The 19,383-nt window shown below is 41.4% G+C and overlaps 1 protein-coding gene across 1 annotated transcript in view; it reads right to left on the bottom strand.

The window, feature by feature from the left end:
• MYO3B (myosin IIIB) overlaps positions 1-12,219 on the bottom strand; it is a gene marked incomplete at its 5' end in the record, with an annotated part of 314,537 nt that extends 302,318 nt beyond the window's left edge. The window contains 2 exons of the mRNA XM_081955637.1: positions 10,097-10,231; positions 11,995-12,219. Of these exons, the coding sequence (XP_081811763.1) occupies positions 10,097-10,231; positions 11,995-12,219 (360 nt within the window). The remainder of the gene's footprint in view (positions 1-10,096; positions 10,232-11,994) is intronic.
• Positions 12,220-19,383: the final 7,164 nt, after the last annotated feature.

Here is a 19,383-nt window from a genome sequence, read left to right as displayed (position 1 = left end):
ATATACACACATACATACATACATACATACATACATACATACATACATACATACATACATATATATATATATATATATATATATATATATATATATGTTTTCGTAGATTTTCACGGGTGTAGGTATGCTGGTTTTGTTGTATTCGGGTCTTTTCCCGTGTAAGGATGAGATTGTCTTTGCAACGTTTCGGCAGGATCTCACCTGCCATCATCAAGCGTGGGCTCAAAATGTGGGCTTAAAATGGGAACGGAGCTGCCGTCTTTCTGTAAGTCTTGGTGGGAGGGGATGGGGTGCTGGCTTAGTTTCAGTAAGTGGAATGATTGGTTGTGTGGTTGTATCATGATTGGTAGATTGGTGCTGATTGGTGCAGGTTGTGTGTGCATTGTTGTTTTGTATTTTAACGGCTTGGGTGGTGGGTGGTGTTCGTTTGTTGGCTAGGGCTGGTTTCCAGATGTTTGGTAGGCGGGAGGTATCATCACGCTTGTTCATGCTGTGGGGGTGTTTCTCTATTTCGATGGCTTCCATGATTATTCTCTTGTGGAGGTGTTCTGTTTTGGAGATTAACCTGGCTCCTTCAAAGTTGATTTCGTGTCCTGTAGCTTTAAGGTGCTGGAAAAGGGAAGAAGTTTTTTCTTTTTTTCTTACTGCATTTTTGTGTTCTGTGATGCGTGCATTTATTCTCCTGTTTGTTTGTCCTATGTATATTGCTGGGCAGATTTTGCATGGTATTTCATAGACTCCTTGGTTTTCTAGCTGGATTTTGTCTTTGGGGTTTCTTAAGATGTTGGCTATTCTTTGGTCAGTGGTGAAGGCTGTCCTGATATTGTGCTTGTGGAGAATTTTGCTGATTTTATCTGTGGTGCCTTTGATGTAAGGGAGGAGGGCGATGCCATTTTCCTGTTCTGTATCTTGGTTTTTTGGGGGAGTCTCCTTTTGGATTAGGTTGGTGATTGTTTTTCTTTGGAATCCATTGGAGATTAATACATTTGTGAGTTTGTGTAATTCAGTTTTCAGGTGGTCTTTGTCGGCTAGGCGTTTGGTTCTGGAGATGAGGGTCTTGGCTACAGAGTTGATCTGTGCAGGGTGGTGATGGGATTGTGCATTTAAGTAGCGGTTGGTGTGTGTTTTTTTCTGGTAGATGGTGTGTCCTAGGGAGCCATTGGGTTTTTTGTAGATTAGGACATCCAGAAAGGGAAGTTGGTTGTTTGCTTCTATTTCCATGGTGAATTGTATTTTGGGGTGTAGGTTGTTGAGATGTGTGAGGAAGTTGTCCAGTTTTTCTTTTCCATGTGGCCAAATCACGAAAGTGTCATCAACATATCTAAGCCAGAGTTTGGGTTTGTGTTCAGATTTGTCTAAGGCATTGGTTTCAAAATGTTCCATGTATAAGTTTGCAATGACAGGAGAGAGGGGTGATCCCATGGGTGCTCCTTCTATCTGTTTGTATCTTTGTCCATTATGGATGAAGTATGTGTTGGTTAGGCAGTGGTTGGTCAGGTCTAGGATGTGTTTAGGGGGGTTGTGTTTTTTCTGGATGGCTGTCAAGGCTTCTTTTATGGGCACTTGGGTGAAGAGGGATATGACGTCGAAACTCACAAGTAGGTCACTGGGTTGTAAGTTTTGTTTCTTTATTGTTTCTATGAAGTGGAGTGAGTTTTGTACGTTTGAGGTGATGGATTCTGCGTAGGGTTGGAGTTGTTTGGCGAGGAATTTGGCAAGGTTCTGTAGAGGTGAGCCTATGGAGCTGACTATGGGTCTGAGTGGTGTTCCTTCTTTGTGTATCTTGGGGAGTCCATAGAGTTTGGGGCATCTGGAAGATTTCTCTCTGGGGATGATTCTTTGCTGGATCTCTTCACTGATGGCAGAGGCTTTTATTTTGGATTTGGTGGTTTTTTCCAGGTAGGTGGTGGGGTCTGTGTTTATAGGTTTGTAAGCAGGGTCTTGGAGTAGGTTGGATAGTTTGGCTTGGTAGTCAGATGTGTTCATCACCACTGTGGCGTTTCCTTTGTCTGCTGGGAGAATGATTATGTTGTTGTCTTTCTTCAGGTTGGAGAGTGCTTTTTCTTCTTGTTGCTGTAAGTTGCTTCTGGGTGGAATGCTGGAGCAAAGGACGTTGCTGACTGCAAGTCTGATTTTATTGGCTTCATCTGGGTTGATTTTGATGAGTGTAGCTTCAACTCCGCATATGATGTCTTCAGTGGGGATGCGTTTAGGGGCAACTGCAAAGTTGAATCCTCTGGAAAGGACATTGGTTTCAGCTGTGGTGAGGGTTCTGTCTGATATGTTGTGTACTGTTTGTTTCATGAGTTGCTGAGGAGGGGGGTTAGGCTTCTGTCGTTTTTCTAGTCTGTAGAGTTTGTTGGAGTGCTTTTCTGTCTTATAGAAGGTTTCTTTTTCTGCTCTCCAAAGGGCTAGTTGTTTGAATTTGTCCCAGAGTGCTGGGTGGATTTTGTTGCTGAGTTTGAGGTGAAGAGTGAGTAGGTCTCGGTTGGTTTGGTCTAGTAGGAATCTTTTCCTGTGGAGTTCGTTTCTGATTAGGGCTAATTCAGTTCTTTTCAGGATCCTTTCGGTGGCTGAGGTTTGTGAATGGAATTTTAGTTGGAAGCATGTGGGGATCAGGCTTTTGTCTCGGCAGTTGCGTAGGAATGTTAGGTCACATAAGATGGTGGCTCTCCGGACTTCAAGCCTCTCGTAGGATCTGGTGAGCAAGAAGGTTTCCTCCCCATAGAGTAAGATATTTGTTTTCGTAGATTTTCACGGGTGTAGGTATGCTGGTTTTGTTGTATTCGGGTCTTTTCCCGTGTAAGGATGAGATTGTCTTTGCAATTCTCCACAAGCACAATATCAGGACAGCCTTCACCACTGACCAAAAAATAGCCAACATCTTAAGAAACCCCAAAGACAAAATCCAGCTAGAAAACCAAGGAGTCTACGAAATACCATGCAAAATCTGCCCAGCAATATACATAGGACAAACAAACAGGAGAATAAATGCACGCATCACAGAACATATATATAGTTTTCTGAGGTTTTCGCAGGTGTTTGTATGTATGTCTTTGGTTGTTCGGGTTTTCTCCCGCGTAGAATTGGAAGTATCTTCACGACGTTTCGATGAAGTCTCATTCATCATCTTCAGGCTGGTGCTTCCGGCTTGGTGCTTCCGGCTTGGTGCTTCCAGGAGCAATGTGAGATCTCAGCCGGTTCCTCCTTTTAACTGCCAGTGGGGATTTGTGCTGATTGGGTGGGAGCTTGGCTGCATTCTGATTGGGTGGAGGTGTATTCTGATTGGTAGGGGGCTTGGCTGTGTTCTGATTGGATGGGAGTTTGGCTGTGCTCTGATTGGATGGGGGCGTGTTCTGTTTGGGTGGGGGCCTGGTTGTGCTTGTGTTAGTCTGAGTTGCAGAGGGATTTGAGCTGGTGAGCTGCTTTACTGTTGTTTGGCTTCGCGTTTGTGGTCGTGCCACATCTCCGTTGTGGGCCTCAGTTTGCTTAATGTATGGATCTGAGGGGTTTAAAGTGGCTAATAATGCAGCTGTGGTCTGGCTTCTGGTTTGTGGTTAGCTGACGAACAACACCTCAAAACCGAACTACACACTCTCACCAACGTACTAACATCCAGCGGATTCCAAAGAAACAATATCACTAACCTAATCCAAAAAGAAAACCCCACTAAAATCCAAGACAGTGAACAAGAAAACGGCAAAGCCTCCTCCCATACATAAAAGGCACCACAGACAGAATCAGCAAGATCCTCCACAAACACAACATCAAGACAGCATTCTACACAAACCGAAAAATATCCACCATCCTAAGAAACCCCAAAGACAAAATAGAGTTAGAAAATCAAGGAGTATATGAAATCCCATGCCCCACCTGCCCCACCACATACATCGGACAAACCAACAGAAGAATAAAGGCACGCATTGAAGAACACAAAAACTCAGTCAGAAAGGAGGAACCAACTTCTTCCCTGGTCCAACACCTCAAAGCCACAGGACATGATATAGACTTTAAAAAGACCAGAACTATTTCCAAAATTGAACACTTTAACAACAGAATAATCAGAGAAGCTATTGAGATAGAAAAACGACCACACAGCATGAATAAACGAGATGATACCTCCCGCCTACCAGCCATTTGGAAACCCGCCCTCACTGACAAATGAGTCCCTAACACAAAGAATGATACCAGACCCACACTCACGAAAACCACACAGGATGTCACTATCACACATCCACGCAAAAAGCAAGCCCAAACCCACACCGATAATGACCACAAACCAGAAGCCGGACCACAAACCAGAAGCCAGACCACAGCTGCATTATTAGCCACTTTAAACCCCTCAGATCCATACATTAAGCAAACTGAGGCCCACCACGGAGATGTGGCATGACCACAAACGCGAAGCCAAACAACAGTAAAGCAGCTCACCAGCTCAAATCCCTCTGCAACTCAGACTAACACAAGCACAACCAGGCCCCCACCCAAACAGAACACACCCCCATCCAATCAGAGCACAGCCAAACTCCCATCCAATCAGAACACAGCCAAGCCCCCTACCAATCAGAATACACCTCCACCCAATCAGAATGCAGCCAAGCTCCCACCCAATCAGCACAAACCCCCACTGGCAGTTAAAAGGAGGAACCGGCTGAGATCTCACATTGCTCCTGGAAGCACCAAGCCGGAAGCACCAAGCCGGAAGCACCAGCCTGAAGATGATGAATGAGACTTCATCGAAACGTCGTGAAGATACTTCCATTGTACGCGGGAGAAAACCCGAACAACCAAAGACATACATACATACATATATATATGTGTGTGTGTGTGTGTGTGTGTGTGTGATATTTGTACTGATAAATAAATAAAACAAATATAAGACAAATATAAAAAGGCAACATTAAAAATAAAAATATGGTTTTCTGCCTGCATGGTCTTCTGTGATAAGCCGAAGGACAGAAAGAGGGAGTAATGACCTTCCTCCCATATTTAGTCATACCAGGGGTTGTAACACAAATACATGTATGTATGTATGTATGTGTGTGTGTGTGTGTGTGTGTGTGTGTGTATATACTAGAAGATAAATTATTTTCATTTATGACCTACGGGATTTGTTTTTGTTTCTTTTGCCATTGCAGTTGATAATAGTCAGCTTTGGCTCACTTTGGTTGAGCAAATGGTTATTATTGGAAAGAAGACAAGCAGGAAACTCCAGAGTTACAAAAGAAAAAGAGCAACTCAGGAGAAGGGAATAGCAAACACAGGTGCCCTTCTTAATTGGCCAAGAGTCAGCCCCAGTTTGAGGGGTGTTTTCTTCTGATTTCTATCTAGTTTGGGTTTGTCCCCCTAACTGAAATAGAATTCTAGGAGTTTAGTTGGGGAGCCCGTAATGCTTATGTGAGCTTTCACCATCCTGGTGTCTTTCAGGTGTGTTGAAAATGCATTCTCCGCCAACCCCAGTTAGATTACGATTGGTTCATGCTGGCCAAAAAGAGATGGCAATTTCAGCCCAACTTTTCTCAAGGGCATAATGTTGCAGCAGTCTGGTTTAGCTAATAGGCCTTCAGTTATGATGGATCCAGGTGTTTAAAAAGACCAGGAGGGTGGAAAATATTGCAGGTGATTTATAATCCTGGCAGAATTATGATTCCCTGGGGACAATTAAGGACATTTACAGTGCAATTTTATCTGTGCGCATACAGGTTCATCTTATTAAGTTCACATTGGAAAGAATATATGGTTTCACCAAAGAAAGCAATGAAAGTTTCATCTAAAAGGAATACAAATCGGGAAAAATAACACTTGCTGCCCACAGGTAACACTACAAATCCTGATATACAGACTATTCAGCAAGGATAGCTATGCTAACATTTTACATTTGATTCTCCAACAGAACCCCATTATTTTTGCCTTCTGGAACGTTCAGAAGACAAGGCAACACAATATTCTGTTTGTTTCATTTTCAAAGCCAACTGAGATTTTTTAAAATGCAGTTAGAAGAGATTATTCAGTTCTGTCCTCCTTCCAGTCTATATTAGGAATGAGGAGATTTTAGTATTTTTAATAAAATTATTATTAAAGTTTATAATACCAAAAACTAATATAAACTAAAAAAAAGACAGATCAAAAGAAAGAGTAGATGGTTCAGAAAAGAAATAAAAAAGAGAAATACAATAGGAAAAAAAGTAAAGACATAATAAAGAAAAAGAAAAGAAATACATAAAAAGTGATTTCCCACCTTCATCACAAATATAAATAATTTTAATAACTTACCACCTCTCCTTTAAATTACTGGAAATGATCTATTCTACCCAGGGACAATCGGTCAGGGGAGGCAGGGGAGGCAGAGCCGCACCGCTCTCATCATGAAAATTAAAAAAAAGGGAAAAGGGAAAAGGCGCTGAGGAGCCTTCTGCACACGTGGTCGGGAATGGGAGCGCTCCGTGGTCCCCTTCATGTTGACTCAGGAGTCAGGAAGGAGGGGAATGGGACCACGTGTGCAGGAGGCTCCTCTAGCCTCAGCCTCCCTCCTGCGCACGTCCCATTCTCCGCCTTCCTAAGTCAACATGAAGGGGACCGCGGAGCGTGAGCCGCGGTCCCGCGGAGCGTTTGCTGCGGTCCCACGGAGCGTGAGCCGCGGTCCCGCAGAGCGTGAGCCGTGGTCCCCCCTTCATGTTGACTTAGGAAGGCGGGGAATGGGACGTGCGCAGGAGGGAGGCTGGAGGGATCGCGCAGCGTGAGCCGCGGTCCCACGGAGCGTCCCCTTCATGTTGACTCAGGAGTCAGGAAGGAGGGGAATTCCCCTCCTTCCTGACTCCTGAGTTAACATGAAGGGGATCGCGGAGCGTTAGCCGCTGTCCCGCAGAGCGCGCTCCGCGGTCCCCTTCATGTTGACTTAGGAAGGCGGGGAATGGGACGTTCAAAATTTTAACAAGCCTCTTAGTAAATCCAAAATAAGAATATTATCCAGATTGCTGTCTTCTCTGTATATCCTTTTCAATTATTAAAACATCATCCGGATTTATGTATCTGGTATAATATCTTTTTACATATCATTATTATATCTGTCACTTGTAAATCTACTTTCAGTTCAGTCTCAATCTTGTTAGGTTAATTCTTCCATAACTTATTTTAGACACAATCCGTCCATTGAGGCAGATGACTCTTTTGATACTATTAATATTAATTTCTCACACTCCATTTTTTTTAAAAAATGTCCTTTAATATGTCCTATATTAGAACATTTTGTTTTATTCTATTATTGTAAATCAAGTTTGTCTTCTTCTCCTTTAATTGTTCCTGCTAGTGTCCAATTTTTAAAATGTCATGTTATGGGCCTTTCCCCCCCAAAAAAATCAAAATAAAAGCATTTTCCCATGGGAAGGATTCTTTATAATTAACTTATCTGAACCCTTAGTATATTTGTAACTTTTAAAAATAAATGTTTTAATCACTTTTTTGCTGTTTATTCCCAAATTGTTTAAGTTCTCAAAGCATGTTTCTAATACCCTGTTTCCCCGAAAATAAGACCTCCCCAGATAATAAGCCCAACCAGGCTTTTGAGCGCATGCACAAAAGTAAGGCCTTCCCCGAAAATAAGCCCTCGCCAAAAATATTGCAACACAGCAGCAGCCATGAGGTGACCACACTTGCTGCCTCCTGCACCTCAAAAATAATAAGACATTCCCAAAATTAAGGCCAAGCACTTATTTCAGGGGTCAAAAGAAAATAAAACCCTGTCTTATTTTTGGGAAACATGGTAGTTAAAATGTTAACAAGCAATTTCCCCAAAAGTGATTAGTTAGGGTGTATGCAAACCTATTTGGCACCTTTCAAAGATGCCAACCACGATTTGAGCAAGGTGGCTCTTCCCTCATCTCCCAGAGTGCTAAACCTGATGGAGACTATCTTGAGGTCTCCAAGCAAGAGGCAGCTGTCTGCAACAGTTGTGGATGGTGTCAAGTCCTCTCCTTGTCCAGGGAGATTTTGAAATCTGGTCTACTCACTGACTCTTCATTCCAGCATGGTCATTAACCCCACTTTTCATGGAGCTGTCTTCTATCTGCCATTTCTTCTTTTGGAAGTCCAGATTTTAGTTTTCAGGATTACATTCAGCTGCTAAAATGCAAAACTATAGAAAAGAAAAATCACCTTCTTTTGCTCCATCCTGACCTCTCTGAATTGTCAGGGAAAGTCAATGAAGATGCAACAAACCAAGGAACGTACCATATTTGCTGGAGGAATGAAAAAGACTTGGCAATACTCTGTCAGCTGTTCCACAGGGAGACGCCTCTGCAGCTGCCAGGTATCCAATCTTTCTTACAACTCAGGTCAAACTGAACATGGAAAGCAATGCAAAGCAACCACCTGGGAGAGGGTATACCTACAACAACCTAGGTTGTTAGGCATATCCCAATTGCTGATCATCTCAGCCATCAGATGGTCAATGAAGCATGCCAGATTATATTCATGATGAAAACTATATTAGCAGAAGAGGGAAAGCGTTTCTTTAAAACCAGAACAACTAAATATAAGCTGCCTTAGTTGTGGGCTAGGGATGAGAGAGAGACAATGTGTCAGGCTTGGAAGCCATCTATGTATAGGGCCTCAAGCCTGTCATATATTCAAGCATATTCTACTGTGGGAAACTGGGTGGTGGGGGGTGGGATTGTATGGCGCATGGGAGATATGTAGTCAAAATGACATTCCTTCTCAGAAAGTCAAGGTCATCTTGTCCCTGCACCTGGACGGATGTAGATGGGAGGAATCTTCCTTCATGGCAATGACTGATTGGACCATGTGATGGACTTGTGGGTGTTGGGGTGGGTCTTGAACTTTCAACTGGATGGAGGAAACCTGGAAGCTTTCAGGTTCGGGTTTTCCCAGGTGGACCAACATGGCTCTTCTAATAAATTGGAACTTTGAGGAATCCCTAACCTCGGACTCTTATTGGATTGAGGATGCTATTTGGAAGCCTGACACAATGTTAACAAGACATGGCAGAAAGAGGTTGTTTGTGGGCTAGTGATAAGAAAAAGTCTAGAACTTGACAAAGAAGAAATCCTAGTTACTCAGCTTTATCCTTCAAACTGTACCTTACACTTGTATTTTGATTTAATTGTACGTCGCCCCGAGTCCCTTTGCGGAGAGGGGGCGACTGATAAATCGAAATAAATAAATAAATAAATAAATAAATAAATAAATAAATAAATATTTTGATTTTTAAAAAAATCCAATAACAACCTTACAGTATTGCCTACCTATGAGCCACAAATAGTATTTCCAAACTCTGAGGAGGCATAATCCAGCTTTATTTTGAATTTTCTGCATGACTGTGTCCTCAACGCAATGCCATTGGAGATCAATTGCTTTATGTGTTTATGGAAAGATTCAATTATACTAGAAAAGAAGTATTTCTGCAGCAAGAGCTCATCAGGTCCAGAGTCAGGCCTTATTCAGTGCAAGCAGATAGGGCCATGATAGAAAACAAAGTTCGATTTAACTTATTTTACAAATGATTTGCAGCCAATATAATTACTGCCCGTCTTGTACAGGTAGTCCTCAACTTTGTTTAATAGCCATCTGAATAACAACAGTGCTGAAAAGAGAGGCGTGAACATGTTTTCACACTTATGACCATTACAGCATCCCCATGGTCATGTGATTCAAATTTCAGATGCCTGGCAACTGACTCATATTTATGACAGACATGTCCTGCGGCCATGTGATCACCTTTTGCGACCTTCTGCCAAGCAAAGTCAATAGGGAAGCCAGATTCACTTAACAAAACTCACTTAACAAATGTCTCACTTAAGCAACAGAAATTTTGGGCTCAGTTGTGGTCAAGACTTCCTGCATTTAATGAATCTGCCCTTCATTCATGTTAAAAGAGTCCGTCTAACAGCCAGTTCTGGGAGAACTTGGGAGGTCACATCCATGGCGTTGGAGCAAGTGGTGCGTGCATTGTGGTTCTTTCCTTCTAAACAAAACCCCTTTGTGATGGAATGAAGGACCATGGCATCAAACATGCATTTAGGCTTTTTTCCACAACACAGCACTTCTTTTCATTAAGATTTAGCAATACAAAATATCTTACCTCAAGAACAAGCCAGAGCTGTCCACCTACATACCGATCTGCCTTGTAAAACATTCCATAAAATTTAACCACGTTGGGATGGTTAGGAAGAAACTGTAAGATGTTATACTCTGCTTCAATCTCCTCATCCATGTCCTACAATGGGGATACACAGAGCACCCACATCATCAGTATCAACTAGGAACCTAGAGCCCCCAAATTTGGTCCCACCAACGATACTATAAGCTCTTCTGAAGATGACATGTGCAACAGTGGTGGGTTTCCATTTTTTTACCACCGGTTTGCTCGTGCATGCACGATGCTTCTGCGCGTGCACAGAAGTATCTGGGTGAGTGGGCGGAGCCTTCAACTGCCGCTACTACCGGTTCGCCCAATCCGGGCCGAACCAGGAGCAACCCACTTCTGATGTGCAACCTTCCAGCAAATTATTCAAGGAAAGTTATAAAACTTCCTATGGTTTTAGGGGTATATTGCAAAATTTTAAAACGTTGAGAGTTATTCAAGCAATAATAAAAACATGTTAATTTGTGAACAGTTTGGAGTATTTAGACTGTATTGTTACAGACAAGTAATAGAGGGAAAGTCTGATTTAACTCTGAGCTTTTTATTTGTGTTTTACATTCTGTTATTTGGATTGCAATCACATTCTGCTAACTCTTAGTTGCATTGAACTGTGAGACAGACAGTGTATAAATTTAATAAATAAATAAAACAAAAAACGTTTTACTTCCACTGAACTATTTTATGTTCTTCTTATAAAATTCTCCAGTTTGACTATCAGTTTTACTCACATAGCGTCATTTTTTAAAAGCATGGTTTCAAACCTGCTGTTATTTCAAGCAAAGACCTTACTATCAGACCTGGAAGCCATCTTTTACATTGGGCCTTCAGACCTGCCACATTTTCTACTGTGGGAAAATGGGAGGGGAGATTAGATAGAGTGTGGGTGAGGTATAGTCAAAATAACATCCCTTTCTCAGAGAGTCAAGGACACCTTGCCCTGTAGCTGTGATAATGTAACTGGGAGGTATCTCCAGTTTTGGATGATGCCTGATTGGACCATGTGATGGACATGTGGGTGCTGGGCAGGGACTTGCACTTTCACTTGGGTGAGGAAAACCTGGAAACTTTCAGATTTGGGTTTTCCCAGATGTGCCAATATGACATCTCTAATAAAATGGAACTTTGAGGAAACTCAAGACTCGGAGTCTTCTTTCGTTGGGGATGTTACTTGGAACCCTGACACTTATTTCTAATATCTTACAACGCTAAATAAAATATTAAAAATATTTTGAAAACTTTGACCATCAGAATAACCACACCAATTTAAACAGAAAGTTATTTTCATTATATATGGAGCAAAGTTCTTTCTGTAACACAATATATCTCAATAAGTTGGGATAGGCTAAGGTGTTTCCTTATAGGCATCTTTGAATAAAGCATGGCTCTTTATTGCAATACACCTGGAAAGCTGAGTATCTTAAGTGTCCTCAGATAACCTTCGTTCCCTTTGCATTTGAGAAACGTACTTGAGTTTACAAAAGCAAAAAAAAAAAGAGCAATATGATTTAGTTTTCAGAACCCAAAACATTATTAAATTCCAAAACTCCACGGTTTGCACAGAATATGAGATTAGATCAATGGGCTCCAGCCTTGTACTTTTCCCATTGAACAGGACTGAATAGGTAAATGAAAGAAAAAAAAGTTTTGAATTAATTTGGGACTCAATGCAATTTTGAAACAACTGCCTTGTTTTCTATCATGATGTGCATCACATAGCTGAAGTTCACTTTCAAAATGCTTTCATTTTATCTAATCAAAATAGAAGCTCCACAGCCTTTTGTGTATTCATAGTATAAAAAGCTTGTTAACTGTTTTAAATTGTGTTCTTCACTCACATTAATAGAATCTAGAATCTTCACTGCTGCCAAACTGCCATCCTTCTTATTAGTAACTTTGTAGACTTTACCATAAGTTCCTTTTCCAATAGTCTCAATAATTTCCCAAGTATCTGCCGGATCAGGTAACGATTCCAGTCCAATCATATTCTGATTATATTGAAGCACACCATAGAGTGGTTTCCTGGGAGGAATAGGATAAGAAAACAGTTGAACAGGTGTCATAGTTCTAGGAAATCAGTTGATTCAGCAACTCACACGGCCAACTTCAGAAAGCAATATCTTGGTGGATAAGATGAAGGCTTTCATAAAAGAATATTATGTGACTGTTTTGCCAAACATGGGGGCAAATTGTAGTGACATAGACAGGAACAGTCATGCAATTTCCTGCAACCCTTAAGATTTGGAAATCATATTAAGTTTTTGCTCATGGTGGTTTAGTCGAGGTGGACAACCTAGAACTATGCCACCGATGGTCTGACCTAAGCATAGTACACAAGTTATCTGCTACAATGTCCTACCTATCAATGACTACTACACAAGCACACAACAGATACAAACTCAAGGCAAATCGCTCCAAACTCGATTGCAGAAAATATGACTTCAGCAACAGAGTGGTCAATGCCTGGAATGCACTACCTGCCTCTGTTGTTACATCCTCTAACCTCCACAGCTTTAACCTTAAACTATCTACTGTTGACCTCACCCCATTCCTAAGAGGTCAGTAGGGGCGTGCATAAGCGCACCAGCGTGCCTACCGCCCCTGTCCTATTGTCCCCATTTATTTGTACCCACTTCCTGTGTTATTATTCATGTTTATTCTTATTCCTGTTACATGAGTGACAAACTAAATAAATAACAAATACAATAAATAAATAATACATCTTCAGAAGATGGAGGAGATGGAGACTACATACCAAGCTAGCTAACTACCTGAGTTTTGGAACATTTTTCCCAATATGACACACTTGTAATCAAAACTCAGATTTTTCCCAAGTATATTCATACAGTTCTCTACAAATGTGGATCTTTAAACCAGAGCCTATACCGACAGCATTCCACCAATGAGATATTATATGCAGTATACAGGACAACTTCAACATGTTCAACTGTTTGACTCCCCTCCCCCCTTAAAACAGCTTGCCCAGATCTACAGCTTCCAGATACACAGAGGAGCAGGACCGATAATTTCTACCGAAGATTTCTAACTTTCTCCTGAAAAATGATGCTGAAAAAAGGAAAAATTCTTTCTTTATACTCTAAAAACTTCCAGCTGCCCATAGAAGTTGACCTAAATCAACCATGATGTTCTTTAAAGGTTGAAAAGGATGCCAGAACCCATTTTATCTTCCGTTACAGAGGAATTTAATCCCTTTCTTAAGAAAGATGAGGCTGTAGATACCATTTGTTATTGCACAGATGCCCTCTCTTCGCTCCAAGCATGCTGTGCAGAAAAAAAAGCTAGTCAATCTCACATTCTTAATATTCCTAAGGATTAACCTGACAGTAGAGGTATATATGTCAAACGAACAACGCATCCATAAAACAAAAACGGTACGGCAAATTTTTACATTATCGCTCTGATGAAGGGGTGTATCTGACAATATTCAATCCCAATTTTTGAAAATAAATGTATTTGCTAGATGGTATCCTACCAAACTCATATATCTGTTCCAGATTAAAGCAAAGAGAAAACAGAGATGCATTTGAAAACATTCATCACAAGGACTGCTTCCTAGAGTAACCCTCATCCATTTTAGGAAAATGTATATGGTAATATTTATGGCTCATGGTATGAGACGTTTCAGTTGAAATGATATTGTGGTCATCTAGCTACTCTTCCTAATCTTCCTACATCAAAGACATACTATGATTTTTTTTATAACTTTGTCATTAGTCATAATAAGGGCTAAGAAGAAGAAGACTCAAAATAAAAATTGTATACCACCCAGAACAGGGATGTCAAACTGGCAGCCCGCGGGCTGGATGTGTCACGGCCAGGCCACACCCACCCCAGCTCCGCGAAGGAAAAAACATTGTGATACATGATGTGATGGCAACATGGCACAATGAGTTTGACACCCCGTGACCCAGAGTAACTTAGCAGTGTAAAAATTGAATAAATGTTAATAAGCATAACAAATAAAAACAGAATCTAACATCAATATCTGGAATGCAGTGGTGGTGTTACCTAGTTTGGATAATGAACATCTGCAAGAAAACAACCAGGCTCAGTGAGCATCAAGGACCTGCACATCAATATCTGCCTACTCCAGATCCTTTGGATAAAATGCAAAATCCAGTCTAAACATCTGGCCGACTCTGCAGTGCACCAAAATAATAATGTAATAGCCATAAGATTTTCAAAGAGTTTGGATCAGGAATGTCAATGGGGATTATTCCTCCAAGACCCACATAGGAAGAAAGAGGTCTGGTTCAGAATTTGAAATGATAAAATTGCTCAATATTTTCATTTAAGGTTGTAAAATCAATCGATTAATAATTCAAGTTGGGTTTTTTTTTCAGTGTTTTGAGTTTCCCTAAGCACAGCCAAGGGATGTGGTAGCTCAGTGGCTAAGGCGCTCAGCTTGTCGATTAGAAAGGTCGGCAGTTCGTCGGTTCGAATCCCTAGTGCCATATAGTGGAGTGAGCCCCCTTTATTTGTCCCAGTTTCTGCCAACCTAGCAGTTCAAAAGCATGCAAAAATGCAAGTAGAAAAGTAGGGACCACCTTTGATGGGAAGGTAACAGCGTTCCGTGTACCTTTAGCGTTTAGTCATGCCGGCCACATGACCATGGAGACATCTTCAGACAGCACTGGCTCTTCGGCTTTGAAACAGAGATGAGCACTGCCCCCTAGAGTCGGGAACGACAAGCACACATATGCGAGGGAAATCTTTACCTTTACCTTTTTAAGCACAGCCATTTTATTGGACAACAGATAAAAGAAAATAAAGGAAAAAATTACATCAACTTAAGAAGCATTGAGGAGAAAACGGGAGACCATAATGAACGTTGTGCCCCTGAGCCTCTCAGTATCTTAAATAGACTGCTAGTAGTAGTTGCTTCATTTAAATGTATTTTCCTCCAAGGAGTTCAAAATGATGTTAATGGCTCTCTTCTGTTCCCATTTGATCCTCACAATAATCCTGCAAATTCACTTAAGCAGAAAGATAGTATGTGGAAATGAGCCATAAAAATTGACCACATACAAGGGCCAAGCCAAGGTCTTCTCAATCTTAAACTAGAATCACCTGAATACCCAGGATGGATGAGTTCAAACTGAGGGTTCGTTTCTAGTTACAAATCTGTACTGGTGGTGGCACCATGCTTGCAATTTTTGACACTCCTTCTAACACATTCTTTTCTTCTCAAGATCATTTTATTTCTCTGGCCTTGCAGCTTCCTTTTCTTTCAATGCGTTTGACACAACTGACAGGGATGAGGAATGAGATTACACTGAGAAGCATCACAGATGCCACTAACAAGTGCCAATGACACACCTGAGTTTCCACAGCCAAACAACTTAAAGAGCTGCATACCCATGAGACTGAAGATGACAAGGAGAAGGGGGAGGGGGGGCAAAGGAGAATGCCAGAAGAAGAATACCAAAGATAAAAACGTAGCAGATGTGAGAAGAATAAAAGGGCACTGAAGAGTACAAAAACAAACAATATTTATGTGTAGCGAACTTTTAACTAATTGGTTTAATTAATAAATACATATACTAGTATTGATAATAACCAGCAATAATATAACATCAAAGGATAAGTGGTTTGGCTCTTTTCATTATAAGAGAAACCGACAGTTGCTTAAGCTAGGACAGAGATTGGCAACCTTAAACATTCAAAGAGCCATTTGGGCCCATTTCCCACAGAAAAGAAAACATTGGGAGCCATAAAGGTCCTAACCAGAAGCCCCCTGTTCAATTCTGGAGCTGAACAGAAGTTTGGTTCCCCCACAATAGAGTCTCCTCCTAGTGCAGCGTTCTTTTTCCTCTACCTGTCACAACCGAAAGCCCTATCAATTGTGGAACTGACTGGAAAACCCGCCCCTTGCCATAGAGTCTTCTCCTGGCACACTGTGCTCCCCCCCCCCCCCCACAAACTGGAAGCTCCTCTCAAAATTGTGGTGCCGACTGGTGACAGGGAGCTGCAGCAGAGGGATGAAAGAGCCACATGCAGCTCCAGAGCCGCAGCTTGCTGACCCCTGAGCTAGGACAACCCATCAAAAATCACTTCCAGGTTCATAATGCCAGAAAGCAAATGAATAAATCAAACCATCAGGGCGGAATTACCTCAGCATTTCAGAAGCAGTGAATTTACAAGGGAAGATCTCCAGCTCTTGGTGTCTCCTGCACTGTCCATCTTTCTTGTTTGTGTGTCACACAAGAGGATAAATGTGTTACACCACTAAGCAAGAACCAGACTATTCCTTCTGATTGGCCGTGATCTTTCAGCACTAGCTTTTTAAAATGGTAGATATTTTTATTATCCAGACTTCCAGCAGAGAGGCATTAATAAGTCCTCAGCAACATGAGCCTTCTGGACAGAGACTGCCACAATCCTGAAATTAGTTTGGAGCTTAGTTCATGATTGAAGTTTTATTGCGGAATCTTGATGTGAAATACTAAGCATTTTATTTTATTTTAGAATCTAAAATAGCTAGAGCAGATAGTCCCAGCATTTTCAAATGATACTCTGGTGAGCTGAAGCAGGAATTATTTTTTAAATGGTCCATATGTATAATACACAGTGATACTGAGAACATATGTGATGCAAATTAGCTCTGGTCTGTCTTCTTTCACGAGACCAGAAATGACCAGATGCCTTGATCCAACACCGGTAGTTAATTGCACACATGTCTTACAACAGAATAAAATAGCTAAATATTAATGTTTGCATAACATGTAGTGTATACCGAATTTTTCGGAGTATAAGCTGCTCTGAAGTATAAGATGTACCTTAGTTTTTGGGGAGGAAAATAAGGAGAAAAATTCTGCCTCTGCCTATCAGCATCCATGGTATTAAGCTGACACATGGTCAAGAAAGCAAGAATTACCCAAATTTTAATTTTTCCCCATGTAAAATTTGGTATAGAATACAGAATCTTGGAAACTGCAAGACGAAATTCTTCAGACCTCATTTCTTATTGGGTCCATTAAGGCAAGATGCCTTTGAATATTTTGAACCATTTTTTCACTGTTTTTGTTTTATATCCAGGACTGAACTCTGGTGTTTGTAAGGTGATCTAGCCCTGAATTATCCTCCCCTATTAGTTGGTTATTTATGTCTAACATACCTTTCATTACTTCCCAGTCTTTTCACAATCTCTCACAAATACAAATGCTATCATATGAAAATATTTTCCATTTCAGTTGGGGGGAAATTATTCCAGCTAAACTATCTTTTTGAAAGAAGATGTTGCCAAAGTTCTGACTAAGCAAATCATAACTCCGAGACTTAGATCTCTCTCAAAGAACTTCTTTATTGGGCATGATTGGCATGAACAAGTGTAAAACCAACTCTGAATATTTCCCACAGTTTCAGTATAGTTAAAATAGTAAATGATCCCCTCCCTAGGTGTCACAGGTCACATATTGTCCAACGAGGTTCATTGGCATGCTCCTTAGGCACTCCATCTTCACCCAACACCTGTGGAGATGACCTTGGTTCTCATGAGAAAGATCAGTATTGTGTCTGGCAATGAATTCCAGCCTCCTCCCCCCTCCCTACTGTGTGTCAATTGAGAACCAACAAAATGGCTTCTGTCAGGTTTGGTTTGACATTGACAGGTGTGGCATCATACAGCTTAAAGAAGGAACAGATAGATATTTCTGACAAGAGCATATGTTACATTGCTAAGCTGGTAGAATAGGCCAAGAATGGGAAGCAGATGTATTATGAAGAAGTTGAGAAATGAAGTTAGTCTACATCAGGGGTCCTCAACCCCCAGGCTCATGGACTGGTACCGGTCTGTGGCTTGTTAGGAATGGGACCACAGAAGCAAGTGTCATCTGCACATGCCTGGGATCTAGGTAGCACACGTAACTGTTGTGGCCCAGCAGGATCCGGTTGAGCTGCTGATGGACTCGGATAGCGAGGAACCATATGAGTTTGCCCTGGACAATGTGGAGAACCCTGTGCAGGGTTCAGACTCAGAGCAGGGACCAGAGAGGCTGGTTGGCCACCAGGAGGCGCCTGAGGCATGGAACAGTGGGGAGGATCAAAGGCAGTTTGTCCCTGATGCTAGATTGAGAAGGGCTGAGAAATGGAAGCAGCAACTCCGTAGGCAGACTCACAGAAGATGATTAAGCACAGGTGTTTGTGGATTGGCCCCTCCCAAGAGAGATTATAGGTGAGGCATTGGGAGGGGACATTTGCAGGAAACAACCGTTCAAATTAGTAGTTAAGAAAATCTATCTGTGTATTCTAGCTGTGTCTGTTTGTTTGGACTATCTGCGTTGCTTCATTTGAATTATCTGGATTGCTGCAGAGCTACTCTATTGAACGTGAGTTGTCTGGGCCCTCAGCCAAAGGATTCGTTATCTCAGTAATTAAACAGTGGCAAACAGCCATGCCTGTGTTCTAGTTTATTCACAGGCGTGAGGGGGAGGGGTCGGAACACGTAACCATGCCCGGTCTGTGAAAAAAATTGTTTCAAAAATTGCCCCTGATTTCAAAAAGAATGGGGACCACTGGCCTAGGTAGTTTAGGTGAAAGGGAAAGGAAAGCCATGATAGAGTTTTGAAATGTAAGCACTGTCAACGAGTTGAAGTGCTGCCATATTTGACATGTCGGAAAACTATACCAGCATGAAATTTGTTGCCCTATTGCCAAGTTCTATCCTGCCAATATTGCCTCTTTTTCAAGTCACTGATTTAGAAATAAAGTATTCCACTGAATTCTAGAATATTGTTTCCCCTCCAGACCAAGCTGAAACTCCTGTATAAATGATATACATTACTAGAGGGTCCAGCAGCTTCTGAAAGTAAATCTTACACATAGGAAGAAGTTGAAGGTATCTTGAACATGATGTTTCAGATAAAGCAGGCTTGTTTGCGGGGCGGACTATATTTGGCTCACTTTAAATCACTTCTTTTGGGAGGATTTTTTCCTATAAATCTCAGAACCAGAATGTCTAAGAATGACAGGAACTGGAAGAGGTAGAAAACAATCCAAAGGAAGAATGAAATCTTCTGAAATTCCCTTGAATAGTCCATTCCCAAATATGTAAGCTTTGCACATTCCTACCACCAAGAAATAGAGGCACAAAGCCTGATATATTATGTACATACTGAAGTTGTACAGTATCAAGAGGGGGGGGAAACTATTTCAACCTGGGTAAAACTATCCCTTTCACAGCTTGGAAGGAAATATATGTTTGGTCC

Source organism: Natrix helvetica (assembly GCF_964273705.1).
Source record: "Natrix helvetica genome assembly, chromosome: 1".
Lineage (NCBI taxonomy): Eukaryota > Metazoa > Chordata > Lepidosauria > Squamata > Natricidae > Natrix > Natrix helvetica.
Note: the sequence above shows the minus strand (reverse complement) of the source record. Positions and strands in the feature narration are given on the sequence as shown.